Genomic DNA, 20300 nt, shown 5'->3' on the forward strand with positions numbered 1-20300 from the left:
ATGAACCTTCTATACCACACTCATTTTAATGACCCTTCAATACCACACTCATTTTAATGAACCTTCTATACCACTCTCATTTTAATGAACCTTCAATACCACACTCATTTTAATGAACCGTCTATACCACACTCATTTTAATGAACCTTCAATACCACACTCATTTTAATGAACCTTCAATACCACACTCATTTTTATGAACCTTCTATACCTGGCTAATGCCAGGTCATAAAAACTGATGTTTCTTCAAACTGAAAAGGCTGACCCGATTCTATGCATTTGTGTGCATGGGTCTGACAAATGAAAAGTAAATAGAAAAGTCTAGCTCTGCCTCATACACTGATATTGAAGCATACCGTATGCATGAAATCATCTTTCTTAAACATATTCATTTGATTTTCAGATTTAAGCACCCATCACTCATGTATGAAATGATGAAAGCATTAATGGCCAAGAATATTCCTGTGCAGGCCTGTGGCAATCGATAAACTATCAAAACATCCACTGTCACCGGTTTAACACAAATAATGAGAGGTACACTTTGTGTCCATTTACGTGTCCACAGCTGCGAAGCTTTCATTTACAGACAACCAAGCCTTTCTTTTCCCCAAGCGTATTAGGATGATCTAACAAGAGGCTAAGTGCTTTGTCTCAGCTGCAGTTACTTTTGCTTGACGCCTTGCATCATTGTGTCCACAGATTTCTGCAAAGAGGCAGTGATGCAGTCTCAGTTTACAAGCAGACAGCCATTTTGTTTCCAAATGCCTGCCATGCCAGCAGACAAGTGTTAGATAGTGATTACTGTTAAGTGGTTGGCGTGGGCTGCATCTGGTAAAAAGAAGGCTCCTAACATATTATACAAAAGCCAGGTCAGAACCTTTCTCATTCACATTCCTTCATATCTACAGTCTTTCACAATATGCCCGTTAGAAGTCTGATATACAATGGATGTTAGTTCTTTTTTAGACCTGTGTAACTCAAGGCAATAATTTTGCCAATGACTGTACAACAGTTATTTCCCTTCTAGTTTCAAGCACTATGGCAGATGTTTTGCTTGCATATTATACCAACAAGCACAAAAATGTTCAAATAAAGTGCAAGGCCAAAGGCAATACAAAACCACACGGTTATATTTTCATTATACCATATGTTAAAACTACATACTACACCACAAGGGGGCAGTGTCACCAGAAGTGGAGTGCAGTTAAATAACAGTCTTTAGTATACCCTTCATTGCACATTAAAATTGTAAATTTAAGTGATTGAAAATATACAGTAAAAACCTGGAAAGTCCCTTGAAGACTATTCCTCTGTACTTACTGAAACTATAGAGACAAATGAAAGATTTTGACTTGCATATTATGACTATACACATGCCATGAACCTACCAATCATATCAACAATGAGGACATTTTTCTGTTCTGTACTCACTGAAATATTGAAATAATATCACTGTTTTGATATTGAAAATAAACTGTGTATTTTGGTGTTTGTTTTTGATTTGGCCAGACCGTTTTTGTTTCTAATGAAGGATATTAGATACGGTTTCTGATGACCTGCGACCTTTACAATGGCTGGTATGGGGGCACTGGTGGATGTGTGGTTTAAAGCAAGAAAAAATACTTAATGCAACTCTAAAGCTAGTGATTGTATCCCTCCAGAGGTCATATGTGCATGTAATTACATTACATTATTGGCATTTGGCAGACGCTCTTATCCAGAGTGACGTACAGTTGATTAGACTAAGCAGGAGACAATCCTCCCCTGGAGCAACGCAGGGTTAAGGGCCTTGCTCAAGGGCCCACCGGCTGTGCGGATCTTATCATGGCTACACCGGGATTAGAACCACCGGCCTTGTGTGTCCCAGTCATTTACCTTAACCACTACGCGACAGGCCACCCCGATTTAAAATACCTGATTTAAAAAAGAATATATTTAGCCTACATTCCAATTAAACCTTTTTGCCATGGCACCCACAACCTAGGGCTGCTGGTACAATATAAGAATGGTTATTTATATTTTGAATCATGAATAAGCACTATCAAAATGAATCCCTGGAAACATTACATTGCAACACCATCTGATTTGAAGTTACTTTAAGTATTTGGTTTTTCTTTGCTTGAAACAATGAATGCCCTTATACCAGCCATTGTAAAGGCGACATGTCATTATAAACTGCTGCAAATACCCACAGCACACAACAAACTCTCCTATAAGTCTCCTTTGTCGTTTTGCCAACTCAATATATGTATCCACTAGATGGCGACATATTTGTTTTCTTTGAGATTGAGTTCAAATTCCCCTTCCTTTAAAGTTCCTTCATAGCTTTCATTAGGAAAAAAAAAAAATCAATGCTAAAAAATAATAAAAATCCAGCTGATGCTAACCACACAAATTCTGTTCCAACAGAAAGCCCCCCTTTTTAAGCTGAAGATGGGACTGTTTTATAATTTAAGATATCATTGAAATATCTGTCTTTTCTGCTGATAAATCAGTCGTTTGAGCTTGGAGATTTTTTGTTGCTGTTTTGATTCATATTGATTTGAGAACTGACAAGGTATATAACTGACTCTGGAAGCCATCCGGCCTTTCCCAATGACTGACAAAATGCGCAGTGATTTTACTCTGGGGATGTACTGGTACACTTTAAGAAGACGCTCGACCACTTGAAGCTACTTGCTGAGGATCACTAATGTAATGAAGGAGGTCGTTTCATTCTCATTATCCTACATTATTTATTTGTTTATCAGACACTCTTGTCCATGATGACTTGCACAGCGTACATCTTATTTTACCCAAAGTTCTAAGCTCTTTGCACAAGGCCACAACAGCTACGGGAGGGATCTGACCCCATGAGCTTCTGGATGTAAGCCAAGTTTTTACCTGATACCACACAGCTTTCCATATTAAGGAACAAAAAAACAAAAACAAAAAAATTTAGAAAACCTAGCCCCTCCCCTTGTACATTCTGTATATTGCATAGAAAATCAGAAAATATATGTCTTCTTCTACCTTTTCACATGCTTGAGATGGTCCCAGCTCATTGTTTGTCTATCTGTGGGTGTTGGGCAAACAGAATTGGATGGAGAAGAACATGAACAGTCTAGGAAACTTAGAAATTTCCCTGATTTAAAATTTCAGAAAGCCATTCATATAAATTTCAAACAGAACAAATATACAGAACACCATTTTCATACTTTGTTTTATTTTATTAGAAACATTTACATTTACATTTTTAAACAATCTTAAAAAAGAAGAAAATAAACTAATAGTACAGCATATATTTAAAAGAAAGAAACTCACAGAGTACATGTGCTATGAAAATAAATGGGCAATGTTACATGCCTCGTAGACATGAAAACATTGTGACACGGTTCAAAAGAGACATACATGATGGCCAGCCATGTTATGGACATGCCAAAGCCCGCTTACTCGTCACAGAGAAATCAGAAAATGGCACCAGTGGCTGCTGGACCATAACTAATGCACTAAGACCACTATGAGATCAGTATGCAACATTTCTACAAGTGCTGGAAGATTCTGAGAGCTACCAAAGACAGACCGTCAAACCGCAAAAACCCTTCATGAATACGACATTGCCTGGCTAAGGAGGCAGCTTCAGTCTCAGAAATTCTCACCTTTCTTTCTGTGAAACAGATTTCACACACATTTTTATCATACTGTATTTTGTACACCCAACAATTTCAAACTCTGACTCTGCACGCTTGAAAAATATCATAACTAGACTGATCAAAATGGCGCGGGCAGCCATAACTGAGCCAATATTTTCCACCTTCATTCTCCAAGGAGAAGATTTCCGGTGCACCCAAGCACTCCTCACTGAATTAGAGAGGCTGAGACTCACTGAATCAGAGAGGCTGAGACTCACTGAATTAGAGAGGCTGAGACTCGCTGAATTACAGAGGCTGAGACTCGCTGAATTAGAGAGGCTGAGACTCACTGAATTAGAGAGGCTGAGACTCGCTGAATTAGAGAGGCTGAGACTCACTGAATTAGAGAGGCTGAGACTCGCTGAATTAGAGAGGCTGAGACTCACTGAATTAGAGAGGCTGAGACTCGCTGAGGGACTGGAACAGCCTCCTCATTGCCACGCCTTACTTCCTAAATAGCCCACGCCTCCTACTCCATGGCCAGTGGGCTGGCCACTATGAAAATGTACATTGAAGAACAGCCAGCTGAGACCTGTGTGTAAATGGCTTGTTTGAGACCTATGTGTTCTCTATTCACAGAGTCCAGAGCTGATCTCCAGTCTAGGTGACGACACAAGAAACATGCAAAATTGTACAGTTATGCATGAATATGTTTGCATGAGACTACCATACATCTACTACATATTGTGTCTATATATCCAAAAGCTTCTGAGAAATGCTGTAGCAGAACTGTGTATTTTCGCTCCAGATGTAGTCCTGATGACACACAACAACTGATGAAAGGAAAGGATCATGGCTGTGTTTCATTTGTGTGTGCATGTGTGCGTGCTCCCCCTCAGAAACACACATATTGCTTGAAAGTTTTGGTTCTTTAAGAAATCCATGTAGTAGATATACGCACGTGAGCATGGATATATGCATACGAGTATGTGTGCGTTTTCCTCTGGCCCACAGTAGATACTTATTTTCTTGGTACTGAAATCACGGAAAATGCTGTGTTTTTACTGTAGAGCAAATAAAAAAGCATTTGATAAAACAGGACATATAAAATGGACTGGAACGTTCATTGAAGTCAAATTGGCACCCTTTTCATTAAGGTTTCAATAATATCCTTAGAAGAAAGAAACTTATAGAAAAAAAAATCTATTTTTGGTTCACTGAAAGACTAATTTAATTTATTTACCTATCAAAGCTAGATTGCTATAGAACATTGTTTCAGTAAAATCTGACAGGACTCCTTTGCTTGTTCACCATTTGAACTTAAACCAAGAAATGCACTGAGAGGACTACAGGACACAAAGCACAAACGGCAGACTCTGGGATGATGTGAAAGGCCGCTAAGTCTGATAAATGTATCACCTTTTCATTACAATTCTGCACTGATTGCAATGTCTGTTAGAATATGAAGTTGCTGAAGTTAAAATTATAAACCATGGGGAAGACGTAACCCCTTAATCCTGGAACATTGAAGTGTGACCTATTTCTTTAACCTTCATAAATAAAACTTTTTGATTTTTTTTATAATTTTACTAGAAACCAGCTTCATGCGTTTACAAATATATTAACTTTTTGTATTTGTTATTAAAAAACAAAATGCTGAGATTACTCATAAATATGTTTGCTTCTTTTTAAAATTTTCATAAATAACATTGATACTGACTTTTCCCCTTCTTTATATGAAATAATGACCCATGCTAGCAAAATAGAATAAGAAACTGTAGAAAGGCTTTGTCTCTTAAGCTGCTTCCTGAAAATGTTAAGCAGAAGCACCAAACTTATTCTGCAGTGAAACCTTTTCACAAAAGACTGTCACCCACAAAAAAACAACACATAAAAAAGGAATACTTGTCTTACAGAGAAACAAACAAAAAGAAAGAAAAGAGCTTCGCTGGAGTAGACATTTCTACATTCAAATGCACATCTTGCAAACCTTATCTGGTAGGTGAGATGGATCTGAATATCTGCTCTGCTGTAATTCAGTCATCAGTTACAATCACTCTCACAGTAAATCACAGCTTATGTGTACTTATTGTATTGAGACACATTCTGATGAGCACACTGGTTGGATTCACTTATCAGTAAGAGAATGAATTACAGAACAGTACAATTTGCTGTCACATTGTGAAGGGCACTGTTAAATAGAGGAAGAAAGCAGTGATCAGTTATTTCATTGGGGGGTAATATTATCTCATTCAGACATAGGAATCTGGATACTGGTTGGAATATATCATGCATCTTTGAAAAGGGATGAAGTCTTGAGGGGGTTCATTGGGTAAATCAATTTATTCAGAATAACAACTTATTGAGAATAACATCACAAGCAAATAAGTATGGTTCCACTGAAAAGACATGGAGAAGCTTTCATTAAACGTCTCCCAGTTCTCCTTTCTTTAAAGCTTTTTTCATCCTCTGGCCAATTCATCATTCCTGCCATTTCTAAATGTCCCAGTTAAATACTATATACCTTGTGCGGTATCTTGCTAAATGTTACTGTTTCAGAGCAACCTGTTAAATTCTACAAATTTATTGATAATATTGAATAATCCGAGTTTGTGGATGAGTAGGCAATAGTTTCATGGTGAAATATTATCATATTTTTATCATAGCAAGGTTTGAGGATATAGCCTAGCGTTAAGTGCCAATTTTAAATGGAATATAACAACCATGACAATATAATCCTCACATTAAATGTATCTATACACACCACAAATTAAATCAAAAAATTTTTGTCTCATACAGTGACAAAGTCCCACTAGATAAAATGTTTGGATAATTTCTCTTGGATTAAAAGATTAAAATACTAATTAACTAATTTCATCATCTTTAATATATATCTGGCCTCTTTGGGAGAGAATGGTGATGCTTTAGGTATATACTATTGTCTGGTGCCTTGGGTAGAAAAAAGACAAAAAGTAATCGGCATTTATCAGAGAGGTTCTATTTATGAAAGAACTACAGACAAAATATCTGACTGTAGATGTCATATATCTGAAATCAAGTAATCAGAACATATTTTCAAACAAAAACAGGATTTTGTGGCCACCTCACTTTGAGTATAACATATCATGAAAGACAATGCCTTTATTCGACTTCCAGTGACATACGTAGGAATCTTAAACTTAGGATTTAAGTCAAAATTATTTATTCTTTTTAGTTTTTATTTTAACATTTTATTCTTTGGCTACCTTCATTCACATTTTATATTATAGTTTTTCCAACCAAGGATAAAGAGGACTTTATATATAACTTATAGCAATAGTATAAAGAATGGTTAAGTACTCATAAGTCATCTACACAAAATATTTTTAATTGAGTTGAAACACTGAGATATATTTTTTCATAATATGCTTATGGTTACTTCAGATAAATCTTTAAGCCTAAATTTGAGTAAATACAGCATAATAAATGTTTAATAAATGCTACTTTAAAAAAAGAAAGTGTTATGTTTGGCTCAATACTTTTAACAGGCATCAATATCCTCTGGTCACTGGAGTAAGGGAAAGGTAGTCAGCGAAAGCAAGACAGGAAGCCCTCAATCACATTGCGTTACATTGCTCTCGTCTTGTTTGTGTTTTCTACAAACCTTAACATCTACCAAGTTTAGTGAAACAAGAAATTCCTCAATTGTTATCATTTAATTGTTCCATTTAACTGTGCAATTCTATTTTGTTGTGTAATGTATTACCTTTAAAAGGATGTTCTCTAAAAGTGTCCTTATAAAGTTTGAAAAGTCTATTCACTGTTTAAAAACCGCCAAAGAGGAGTTGCAGTACAGTGCATTAAGTGGGAAGGAGTCTTAAAGTAACACATTTTAGTTCATAAATGCATCATCAAGCAAGTGGAAATGACACTTGCTTGAAGGTGTGGCTATCATAATCTCTTAAAATACATTTGGAAAACACTTTGTGTTTTGAACAATAATACATGGAAAACCGTTAACTGTCAAGTACTACTAGTTAAGCAATTCCTGCTTTATCAATATCTTTGCGACTGTTGCATATTTATGATGTTTTAACATGAGGGTCAAGCAGTGAAAAGAATATATGCTTTAAAATAACAACATATGAAAAACAGAAAGAACACACATGTTCTAAAGATAACAGCTTTTCCATTTCGCAGTTGTGCACAATTAATGCAATGACTGGAAAATTTGAGATGATGCTTTTCTAAAGCACAGTGAACATGAAAAAACTTGACCAGGCTTGGGCAACAGTGCCTGTTGTTTTATGTTTCATGGTTTTGGCGTAAGTATATGATGTGTTGAGTCACGAGGGGTTCAGCAACTGTTCAACTGCAAATATATAACATCCTGAATGGTTCTCATATGTTTCATAACTATGATTATAGGCTGGTTCAAGCAAACTGTGTAACAATAGCTGAACCCATAGAAGTCTAGGTAAACATGCTCTGGGATTTAAAAGTAAAAGTTTAAGCGCTTACTGAAATTACATTTGATTACATTTCTAGGTACATTTTTAATTATTGCTTATTTTTTAAAATACACACAGAAATAACCTGATTGCATTTATTACATGGGATTTTTTGCATTTTAGAAAAATATTGTTTTTTTATACATTTCATTTTGTGAATGTGGATCAATAATTAAAACTGAAATGTTAAAATATCATAAAACATGCTAAAGGCAGGGGATTTCGCAGTCTGATTCCTTGATAGAATAGCGTACAATTCTGTTCTGACCATTTTTTTAAATGTAATTGTTCAGCACTAAACGGCACCTCTAAAAGTTAAACATATGCATGTGGATAATCATATGCATTTAAAGAACACTTAAAACAAAGGAACTTCTGCAGAAGTGTCCATTATCAAAATTATGTCAAATAAATATTTAAATAACTTGATTCATTCAATTAATTTTAAATAAGAACATAGCCGTAGCTGTTTAATCTATAGATTAACCTCTACAGCCTGACTATACATACATACGGACATTCCTTATCTTCCTATTGGGTTGGGTGGGGAGACAGAGCTGCAGGATAAAAGATGGATAAAACCACACCTTTGTGTTGGTATAAAAAGGGAGTTGATTTTCATTGGTAAAAAGAGAAATCTACCTTAATATAACTTTATATATGGGTTTACTAATTGTAAACATACAGCGTATACTGTACTATAAAGCACCAGCATTAGCCCTCAATATAATCCCTTAGAGCTGTGAGATAATCATGAACTGTTATTGGCTGGTATAGCCTCTCCCATTGTATCCTATCTCATCTAGTGCAAATTCTCCAAAGTCAATTTTATTTGGTTAAATTCAGAGCCTTATCAGAAGACCAAACATATGATAAGTAATCAATATGTTGAACTGTGTAAACAGGATCTAACGTCACAATAAGTGGTCAGTTTGGTTTTATATATATCAATTTCCAATGTAATAAGGTGCTTTTTTATTAAGTAAATATGCATATGGTCTAAAGTTTAGTCAGCTTGAGTCTCACCCACCCAAATGAATTAAGACATTCTCATTCATATGTGTGACATATTATGTTTCTTAGGGCCATTCATCCAAAGCAATACATGGCTTGGGAATAACTTGCAATGATGAATTTACAGCAATGCTATATGGTCATATCCTACATAAAAGATTCGATTTATAGTATCATTTACAACCTGACATAAATGGGAAATATTTAAATAGTATCAAAATGTCTGATAATTCTGCTGAGACCTATTTTGTTGGCATTGCTTACAACTAAATGCATTTAATACAAAAAAGAATATGATTCACACTTTGCTTGTAAGACCTACTTAGGACTGTATATAGGCATAAACACCATTTACTTGAGCCAACAATGAACATATTCTATACATTTATTTAATAGTATAGACATTGGCCAAAGAGCAAAATGGTGGGTCCAAACATGTATTTTTACACTGAGAGAAAGGGTGGCTCATCCTACTGATGTGAATAAGGGTACTTTCCATCAACGATGTGATTAACCCTGTTCTGGGAGTTTTTATTGATGAGCACTTTTATGATATTTTTCAGATATTAAGCTGGGCCTTTATTCAATCAAATCCTAAAACGATTTACCCCTAATGTTGTTCGCTGTTTAGCTGAAAATTATTTCTGTTCTTTGTCTCTTTCATGCACAACAGTTGACTTCCAGAGCATTTTCTCCCTCCTTAACATTAAGCGTTATGAAGAAAAAAAAGCACTGAAAAAGTATCCATCAGTAAAATAAGTCCAAATGAAGCACAATGCACACAGCACCTCTCCTGCACACATAGGTCTCCTCCCCCTGGCTAGCCTATTTAATCACAACAAGTCCCTATCCACTCTCAGAAACACTGAGACACTGCTCTGGAGCAGCTATTCCCAAAAAAATATTCCCCTTTTTCACCCCAGTCGTTTTAATCCCCCCTTCCTTACACGCCCCATCTGGGCACGAGGCGAGCAGAGAGTGCGTAACTCCATTCAGTCTGAGTGGAGGGGGCGTGTCCAACGTTCCCCTGTCAATTAGAATGGTCTGATTTCACCCCGCGGCCTCAGACCGGCCTGCTATTGGCCCCCGGGCCTTACATCCCACCAGCCGTTTCTGAGGGGACAGCTGCAGGAGGGCAGCATTCACGCGAGCTCAATGGAAACTTCGATCCGCACTCACTCTCTCTCTCACTCTCTCACTCTCCCTCTCTCCCTCTCTCCCTCGCTCTAAGGCTCCCCACCAGGTTAGGCCAGAGTCAAATATTTTTAATAACGCATTTACTTTAGTGTCATCAGCTTCTCTCTTTAACAATTCTTATCCAACAAGAACTATATCACAGTGCAACTTACATCGTGGTGCTGGTAAAAATGACATGTTTCAATCCCGTATTTAAGATACGGTTAAATGTATTTATTTATTTATTATTTATTTATTTAACATGAAACTATTCAAAATATACTGGGTTTAGACATTAGATTCTCTTTATCCTGGATATTCAGCACCAGTACAGTTTTTGAAATCGGTGGACTTGCAGCCTCTGTATGTAAGGAAAAAGGAGGTCCCCCTGTCTCCATGGGGAACAGCCCTGAAGCAGGGCAGGGAGGGGTCCTACCCGGCCCCATGGGGAACAGCCCTGCAGCAGGGCAGGGTGGGGTCCTACCCGCCCCCATGGGGAACAGCCCTGCAGCAGGGCAGGGAGGGGTCCTACCCGGCCCCATGGGGAACAGCCCTGAAGCAGGGCAGGGTGGGGTCCTACCCGCCCCCATGGGGAACAGCCCTAAAGCAGGGCAGGGAGGGGTCCTACCCGGCCCCATGGGGAACAGCCCTGAAGCAGGGCAGGGAGGGGTCCTACCCGGCCCCATGGGGAACAGCCCTGAAGCAGGGCAGGGAGGGGTCCTACCCAGGCTGGCCTTCTGCGTCTGAGCCGTGGGGGGGGGGGACACGAGCGGGCCCAATCTGAGCCAGCCTGCAGCTGGCCTGTCACTCCACCTGAACAATATGCCACAGGACCCAGCGGGCAGAAACCACCACTCACAACAAGGGGAGGAGAACTACGAGTCACGTCTCACATCCTCACTGAGGCACCTGCTCTGAGCAGAGACTGCACACAGACAGCGTAGGGACAGGGTGAGACACACTCCTCTGGGCAGAAATGCTCCTTTTCACCCACCGTAATTAAGAGGGACACCCCATGTTCAGACCTACATCACCATTCTATTCAGCCTTTACATCATACAGTACAGTTCACACGCACGCACGTTCTCCATAAATCTGACCTCTTGAGACCACTGAACAATTAAGCTAATTGGTATTAAAATGGTTCAGCGAGGACTGGGTAAGGGGAAATCAGTCTGGAAGGGTGCCAGATCTATTGGCCTTTACCTCTTGAATGCCTGCATAACACAGGTAAAAACCACCATTAATATTTTAGGATTCTTCAGCACTTGCCAGTAAAGTTTTCTACATACAGCTTAGCACTTGTTTTACCTAATTCAGCTGAGAACTGCCTCTATCCCTTCAGTATTTATTTTGTTCTACACAGACTAAATTTACTAAGCATATCAAAGTAAAAATCAGTTCACAAAACCAATTGACTCCTGTTCATCATTCCTAACAAAATCCATTCCTGATTACTTAGGTACAAATCATAAAATGAAAATAAAATGTTCACATTATGTCTCCTTGCTATACGCCCCTCACTGTATTCCATAATCATAAAACAGCAGCAGCAAAACAAAATGCTAAGTACTATACTTTTCATAAACAAAAAACGTTTATAAAATATATAAAAAAGAAAAATGAAAAAATATTTGATACTTTTTATTAAATCAAGCAGCGCTCTAAAATATCTGCTTGTTCTTTTTTGTATATTTTCTGGAAAATAAATGATAATAATAATCATAGAAAAAATACTTGATAAAAAATGAGGATAAAAAGCATAATAAAAGCGGGCGGCTTTAGGAGAATATTCGGATGGCCTGCGAGACCAGGGTGTGGCAGACAGGGCACTCAGGGTGGGAGAGCTCACATATTCGTATGGCGCACTCCATGCAGAAGAGGTTGTGGCCGCAGGGCACCAGGGCGGCGGTCACCTTGCTCTCGAAGCAGGTCATGCAGTCGCGCGCGGTGGGCGAGTCCGCCAGGGGCAGCCGGCCGGGGAAGGCGGAGCTGGCGGAGATGGGCTCGCTGTGGGCGCGGCGGGCCTGTGAGTGGGCCGGCCCCGAAGAGCCGGGGCCGCCGCAGGGCTCCGTCAGCCCCGGGGACAGTCTGTTCAGGGGCAGCGGCAGGCCCCCGAAACTCCTGGAGCGCTGCTGGGCGTAGAAGGCCACCTGTTTGGGGTAGTCGGGGTCTCCCCAGCACTGGGTCCCCTCCGACCCGAAGTAAGAGCAGGGCTTTTCGCTGGGGTTGGAGAAGTCGCCCTTGCCGTAGATGCTCCCGCCTCCGCCCCCTCCGTCTCCGCCCCCCACCACGGAGTCGGGGAAGTTCTGGCGGTAGCTGCTGGTTAGCGGTTTGCGCTGGCCGCCCTGCAGACCCCACACCTGCTGCAGCCGGCTCTCCAGGGCCCCGTTGGCCAGCTCGGGCCCCAGGCAGTCGTTCTCGTTGTTGAGGTCGTGCAGGCCGCCGGTGCGGAAGGCGATGTGCGCCTCGATCTCCTCGCGGGCGCGCTCGGCGTTGCCGGGCGAGCCGGTGATCTCGAACACGGGGTCGCGGTCGCGGCTGGGCGTGACGATGTAGGTGCAGGTCTGCTGCTGGATGCGCTTGATGGTGGAGCCCTTGGGCCCGACCACCAGCCCCACCACGCGGTACGGCACGCGCACCTGGATGGTGGTCTGCCCCGGCAGGGGGGCGGGGGGCGAGCCGCTGAAGGACACGCCCAGCTTGTTCCGCGAGGCACGCAGCATGGAGAAGTGTTCCGCCGCCGAAATGATCTCCCGCCGAGCGAGCGCCACGTCCTCCTTCCGGCCCGTGATGAGAAACACGGGCTCCTCGCCCCGCACCGGCGTCTTGATGTAGGTGTTGGTCTTGGCCCGAAGCGCTTTGATCTTGCACCCTACAGGCAGAAAGAAAGGGAAAAGGGGGGGGTTGAATGGAGTCTTCTGACACGCTGACTTAGGAACTAAATTTCAGCACTTCCTCGAGTTTCTGTCAGAAAAGCTTTTCTGAAACCTCGAGTACATTCACATTTTTTCACACCACTGCAACTACACCAGTATTTGCTCACAATGCTATTGTTATTCCATAGCACAATGTATCATCACACATCCTGAGTTACTTAAACAGCTCAATATACATTAGGGCTGCGCCTTTTTCCATTCATCCACATGCTAAACAGTCAAATAACCCAAGCCTGGTCGCTTTTCCAAGCAGGATATGAAACTCCCAATTCTTTCTGTGTACATAACTCACCACAAAGAGATATGCATTCATGCATACTTTCAGGCAGGAAAATTAATAATGGCAGGGAATTATCTGTTTTTTATGGAGGGTTTTCAGGCGTTCCTTCATGAATATTAATGAGGCCAACTCTGGATCTTTCTATGTTTATGTTACCAAATACATAATTACTGACCAATTCAATTGATTTGTAATCTAATAGTTTTGTGTTTGCGTAATCAAATAATCTGTATCCTTATTTCGTATGAATCTCAAGAACTGAACTCCACTTGTTAATTTTCACAATGAGACAGAAAGGACAGTGGATGAAATTGGCCATAAGTGGTATCAAAGAAGAGCTGATGATAGGAGTCTTCATTTAAAAGACCAGTTCAGAGATGGATGACGATGAGGACAGCTGCTATAAGAAAATGTTGTTTCTTTCTCACAAGCTCTCCCGAGTCTTAACCCTGCATTGTCTGATACCGACTCCCACCGCAACACGTGTCAAAGCAATTTCGTATATAGCAATTTTATAAATGCACACGATTTGAATGCATGTTTTTATGTAAAAATGTTCAAAGCAACAACAAATGTTTTGTTTGTTAAATGAATGTTAGGCCATAAAGGCTAGGATAATGAACATGACATTAATGCATTCAGAAATTTACGTGAATAGCATGAATGAGTTCTGGAGCCATTCTCTCCATCTGCTACTCAATCTAACCCAATTATTTTCATCCCTTTTTCCATTCCTCTTTGTGTGAAAAGGAAAATAAAATAAAAAAGGAAGCGTGTATGGGAGGCAGGGGGTAATGAAATGACCAGCCATTATTCAATTAATTTATTGTATATTTACTGTAGTTTCCTCCCAGGTAAGCCCAGGGCTGTAATTGTCTTGTGACAGGCAAAAAATGATATGATATCAAGCAAAATAAATAATTTACATGAATGACAGTTTTAGCCTAATATTTACACCATCTGTTTCTCTTAGCTCAGCTTGTCAGACAGGAAACAAAAGGCAATATTTTAACAGCACGTGATGTCATACACACCCATTTACACAAACCCCATAAAAATGTTTTTACATGGAAAAAAATGCACTTAAACACTTCTTCGTGATGGCAGCATCATTAATGGGAAAATGTGTATTGCATTTGTGCTTTTCCATGAGCGCAGCAATACATCACATTTTGAATTGATCCCCTTCAGCACGGTGTTGCCTATGTTACAGAACACAATGAACATGGCTGCACAGGAGAGGGGCTTCCAGGGGCAGGATGAGAAAGACATGCATTTAAGAGTCCAGTCCCTTTTTCATTCCCAAATAAATCAAAGCGAGAACACAAAATATGACCACTTTGTGAAACAGGTCTACTTGTGAAAGGCTAGCCTGCGTGTCCACCACACGCCCCATTTCAGTCTCGACAGCCGCCCGCATTCTACCAATGAGGACCTTGCAGGATTATCCCTGGTGCGTAGGCCACTTCACATGACACATCGCAGCTTGTGTCCCTGGTGGACCAGCGCACACCATAACATCAGAGGCAGACACGCTGGATTAGACATCTGTCAGCGAACGCTCCTTCCCGAGCACTGACCCAATGGTCCCATTCATCAGCACAGGGCAAACCAACAGGAAATGATTAGGGGTTAGCACTGTATCGTATTATGAGATTTTCTCTATCAGTCTCTAAGACTGTAAATACATTTACAATCATATTTTAAATAGAACTGTTATGTGGCACCTTTTACAAGAGAGGTAAAATAATCTTATAACAAGCTTCCAAGTATTCCGTTTTACTATCGCAACATATTTTTTTCAATGACTACTTATACCAAATCTAGAACTCCTTTTTACTCATTGACACATGAGAGCAATGCTGGTTAATGACAAACACAATAGCACTGAAAACACAGCACATACACACCCCTATGGTTTCTTATTACGTACACTCAGTGAGCACTTTATAAGGTATTTATTACACTTATTTTTTAGACTTCGTAAGCCTATCCACTTAAGAGGTTTTCTGCTGTTCTGCATACCACTGTTGTAATTTGTAGTTATTTGCGTTGTCACCTTCCGGTCAGCTTCGACCAGTCTGGCCCTTCTCCACTGACCTCTCTCAATAACAAGGCATTTTTGCCCACATAACTGCTGCTCACTGGATGTTTTTTGTTATTCACACAATTCTCTGCAAACTCTAGAGACTGCTGTGCATGAAAATCCCAGGAGATCAGCAGTTTGAGATTTTCAAACCACCCTGTCTGGCACCACCAAACATTCCATGGTCAAAGTCACTTAGATCACATTTCTTCCCCATTCTAACAATTGGTCTGAAAAACAGCTGAACCTCTTGACCATGTCTGCATGCTTATATGCATTTAGTTCCTGCCACATGTTCAGCTGATTAAATATTTGCATTAACACAGTGGTGTACAGGTTTACCTAATAAAGTGCTCAGTGAGGGTAAAAGTCTGATTATCCAACAAAATCCTTAAATAAAGCCAACATCTACTGAAGCCAACAAGGAATTGATTTGATGCTAATTGCACATAACAATCATCACAGTAAACCAGTATCTTCCCAGAAAAAGAAAGTTTGTATTTACACAATGTTGTTTAAGAGTGTGAGAGCTGCTGACTTTTAAAGGAAAAAAAACATATATGTTTGTGGTCATTTTCAGGACACCTGGGGTATAACAACAAAGGCAAAATAGGCATCTTAAAATTAAATACAATTAATATAAAATGTTGAATAATTCATTCAAATTCAAGTGAGCACCTGAATAAAGCGTAGAAGCATCTGGTGTGCTCACTGAAAGGTGTGACCTCTGCTCTAAAGAGATGCTAATATTTCACTGAAACCATCACTTCTCCAACAGGACTCCTAAGACCTGAACACTGAGGCCTGAGGGGAGAGCAACAAAAGATCACCAAGAACCACTGGGGTGATGTCATACTCTATTAACCCAGAGGATGGAAACAGCTTTTGAAAGGCACATTCATAATCACAAATAACAGATCGTTACAGGCTCATCAGGTCAATGCTAAGTTTGCTTAAGTGTTTTCATACCAGGGATCATGAGGTTGTCTACATAAACACATCTGTTGTAGTGTAATTCATACAAGTCTTAGTTTGGACAGGTATCTAATCCACACTGGGGCAATGATAAGAGGTTGACCTGACCACTCACACATAAAACAATAAATACAGCAACGGTAAGAAAACATAAAATAGAGCCTCCATGAGAAATACATTGAAAGAAAAAACACACCAGCTTAACCTTCTGAGCTAAAGCTAAAACTAACAAAGCCTTTATGCACCTGCAGAGGAATAAGATGAACGTGAACTAACAACTAGGACATTGATGTTGAAAAGGAGCTCGAGTCAAATCCAGTAAGACAACAGTTCTCTGTCAGAGCAGGGAATCCACCCTAAGACTGCACCGTTGCTAGATTACAATCCAAGTTTACACTACAAAGTCTCCTGATCAGTAAGTGTTGCACAGGAAGATAGAAGTAATTAATGGCGTATCACATCCCTACATATTATTTTGCACTGCCTCTATATTCATACACAAAGTTCAGACTCAGAGCCCATTAATTTCAGCATCTTTACAGAGGTACCATTAGGCTCTTGTGCTGGGTGACTGGGCGTGACTCGCCTTGAGTATTCAGAAACCCATCAATGCCCCAACCCTTCTCCACAACCTCCGGTCTCTTCAAGGCCACCGCAGAACAGATCCTGTCAAGAATGACAACCCACACAAAACCCAGTTCACAGTGCAACTAGGATATGTGCTGTCTATGTGATCTGTAGTTCCATGGGCCCCAACATCCTGCTAAATATGACATGCTGCTACAGTTGACTGTAAAGAAAGCCAGCTGATCCCAGTGCACTTTTATACTCACAACATAGCCCATATAATGTACAAAGGTAGCTATACATATAGTCTACACTACATCAACTTCAGAATTCGGAATGGCTGAAGAAAATTCCCATGACCAAAGGCAATATTAGTTTTCATCTGACCCGTCAGTCTGCTGGCAACTTTTCGCCCCTTCATCACATTCGTTGTACGCTAATTGCAGTCTCACTGGGCGATAAAAACGATTGTCAATCGTTTTTTATGGAAAGAACACAAAAACATTATATCCATTTCCCAACATAAAATATATTAAATATATATAAAATTCGAGGATAATGCGTGTTAACCTCATAGCCTATATCTGAACTATTTCAGGGCAAATCATATTATTTGTGTGACAAAGTTAACTTGTATTCGAGAACGGCTACACTTATAAAGTAACAGTGAGCTCTTGTCATTGTCAGTGACGGAGAAAGAGATAACACAATGAAAACAACTAACAGAACTCAAATGGGACGACAAGAGAAAGGCTATTTGAAAATCACAATTTTTTAAAAAGACAGCAAACATTAGGAGAATGTGAAAAGAGTGGGGACTGTGGAGGTCTGGGGTTAGACACTTTATAATCGTCATGCCTCGGCTACCAGCAGCACTTTGAGTGATTTGAAATAGTCTCGCGGGTACACACGACAAAGGAAGCAAGCGCGTGCCTTACCGTGTGTGTGCGTGTGTGTATACGCACGTTTGCCAGTCGATGCCGATGATCAAAAGTACTGGGTGCACAATTTTTAAAAATCAGTTGCACTTACACCACAATTTGTGTTGCAGTTTAACTGGTTGGGATACACACAATGCGTGAAAAACAGTAAGGTGGTGATGGCTGTGGTGAGAGAAAGCCACGTACAGAAGAACAAAACAAAAAGAAATACCACTCCCTTTTCTATATCAATGCCACGAGACAACATCAGAGTCCTATACACAGGCATGCTATAGCTACGAAATATATTGCCGGTTACATCATTGACATTAAGTTTTAATCAAAACATTTTCAGTGTTGTCTTTACCTTGTCTCCCTACTATTTCGGCCACATGTTCAGAACTGGGCACAGGGACACATTCGGTAATGTTACAGCCGCGTCCTTTCGTTTCAGTCGAGGAACCATCGTACAGGACACATAACTTGCTCTTCCCTGGCAAAAGCCCAGTATCTCCACCTCCTCCAACACTGTTGGTGTGGTTGTTGTGGTGGTGGTTATTGTTGTTGTTACTCCGGTCTAGTGTTCCAGTAGTGGGAGCCCCGCTGCCGTCCTCGGCTTCCCCAAGACCCAACAGCGACAACTGGCCCAGCGCGACCCTCAGGGCACGGGAGTCGTCTTCTTCCTCGTCGGGCGGCACAAGCAGCCCCTCACTTCCGAAGCCGGAGCCGGCCAGATCCCCGCCGTAGCCCCCATTTTTCTCCATGATCCCTGCTAGAACCAGCAGGCTAGGCATGGCTAACAAAAGAGTGTGAGACAAAGACAGGGAAAAGAGACTGGAGAAACAGCACCCGTGCCGCCTCCCCGCCCCCTCCTTCTTGCAATTCCCCTTTTCCAGTAGTCCCTCCCATGGACCAACCCCTTCTCTCTTTCCACTGCCTTCTCTTTCTCTCTTGGATCAGGGCGAACGGGGCACAAGGACTGTCTGCACAGAAAGGGGCAAGGCAAATCTGTAGCTCCACCCCGTCTGGTTTACATCGTCCCCTCCTCGCCTAAGACATAACCAGCAGCCCTCCCATTTTACCAGACCGTCTCAGGTTGCATAGCCCGTTGCAGCTGCAAAAAGCAACCCCCGCGTATTCCTTTCAAGTAGCTAGCTCGCTACGAAAATATTGAACCGTCCTGGCTGTGTTTCAGTGTGTTCTGCTCGTTCTGAAATCAGACTGTTTCAGCGCAGCGCAAGAAACAATGACAACTCAAAGTTCCAAAGCGACCAATTTATCATGTATTGAAATTTGTATTGTATTCGTTTTTTCCGGTTTTGTTGTGATTAAGCAATTAGGCTATCACCTAGTTGCCAGAGCATACTGTAGTAGCTAGCTAAGCCGAAGAAAATATGCCGAAAAAATACCCCAGGGAGCAGGGGTCTAGGTCTTGGGGCCGGGACAGCCTATGTTGGGAGTAACTTGTTTTTGTCTGTTGGAATGGCTCGTGTGGGTTATAATTGTTGTTAAACATTGATGTCTTATTCTGTTTTGTTGTAAATGGCTATCAGTTATGTCTTAATGTGGGCTATGTCATAGGTTATCAGTGCTAAAGGTAGCGTGGCAAACGAGCACCACCGAGGTGAAACACGCTGGCCGCCCCACCCCTGTCTGGCCATCATTACAAAACGCGTTGAGGTTGTAGCAGGTCATTTCGCTGGTGCTTTCTTCCGTTATGTTGTAGTCTACTGACGGATGTGTGTGAGAGTAGGACTATTTGAAGAGAAGGGGAGGGAGTTGTATGCGTGGTCTGTGCAATACCACAGAAACAGCCCCCAGTGATCTATATTTATATATTGTAAAAAAAAAAAAAAAAAATTCACCCCATTTCCCGTAACCAGATCTTCAGCAGTATTTGTGACTCGTGTTCATGCATCGAACAAAGGACTGCTAGCTGTAGTCCTGGACTCGGCAATATGCGTGTAAAAGGCCACGCCTGGCGGCACATTTGCTTCAAAACGTGTTCATTTGTCCATTAATAAAAAACTGATCTAGCCTAAACAAATAAAATAATTATACAATGTGCACTCCTTGCTGTGAACCTTTATTGTAGGCTTCTATAGGTCCCTTGCATGCTTTCAAAGTGCACTACTATATGGTATACTTTAGACAACATCATTAGCAGACAGTGGCTACAGAAAGTATTCAGACCCCTTCATTTTTTCCCTTCACTTTATTTTGTTGTACATTTCATTTTAAA

At 40.8% G+C, this 20300-nt stretch overlaps 1 protein-coding gene across 1 annotated transcript; it reads right to left on the reverse strand.

Moving 5' to 3' along the window:
• Nucleotides 1–12071: 12071 nt before the first annotated feature.
• Nucleotides 12072–19067, reverse strand: mex3a (mex-3 RNA binding family member A). The gene is made up of 2 exons (XM_061259589.1): nucleotides 18426–19067; nucleotides 12072–13166 (listed from the first exon to the last, which is right to left on the reverse strand). Exons 1-2 carry the CDS (start codon nucleotides 18850–18852, stop codon nucleotides 12073–12075), a joined length of 1521 nt encoding a protein of 506 aa, XP_061115573.1. The 5' UTR covers nucleotides 18853–19067; the 3' UTR covers nucleotide 12072.
• Nucleotides 19068–20300: the final 1233 nt, after the last annotated feature.

Source organism: Conger conger, chromosome 1 (genome assembly GCF_963514075.1).
Source record: "Conger conger chromosome 1, fConCon1.1, whole genome shotgun sequence".
NCBI classification, from domain to species: domain Eukaryota; kingdom Metazoa; phylum Chordata; class Actinopteri; order Anguilliformes; family Congridae; genus Conger; species Conger conger.

Coding starts and splice junctions, on each gene's coding strand:
- mex3a (XM_061259589.1), bottom strand. CDS start 18,852: ATGCCTAGCCTGCTGGTTCTAGCAGGGATCATGGAGAAAAATGGGGGC. Junction 13,167..18,425: donor CGAAATAGTAGGGAGACAAG/GTAAAGACAACA, acceptor TTCTGCCTGTAG/GGTGCAAGATCAAAGCGCTT.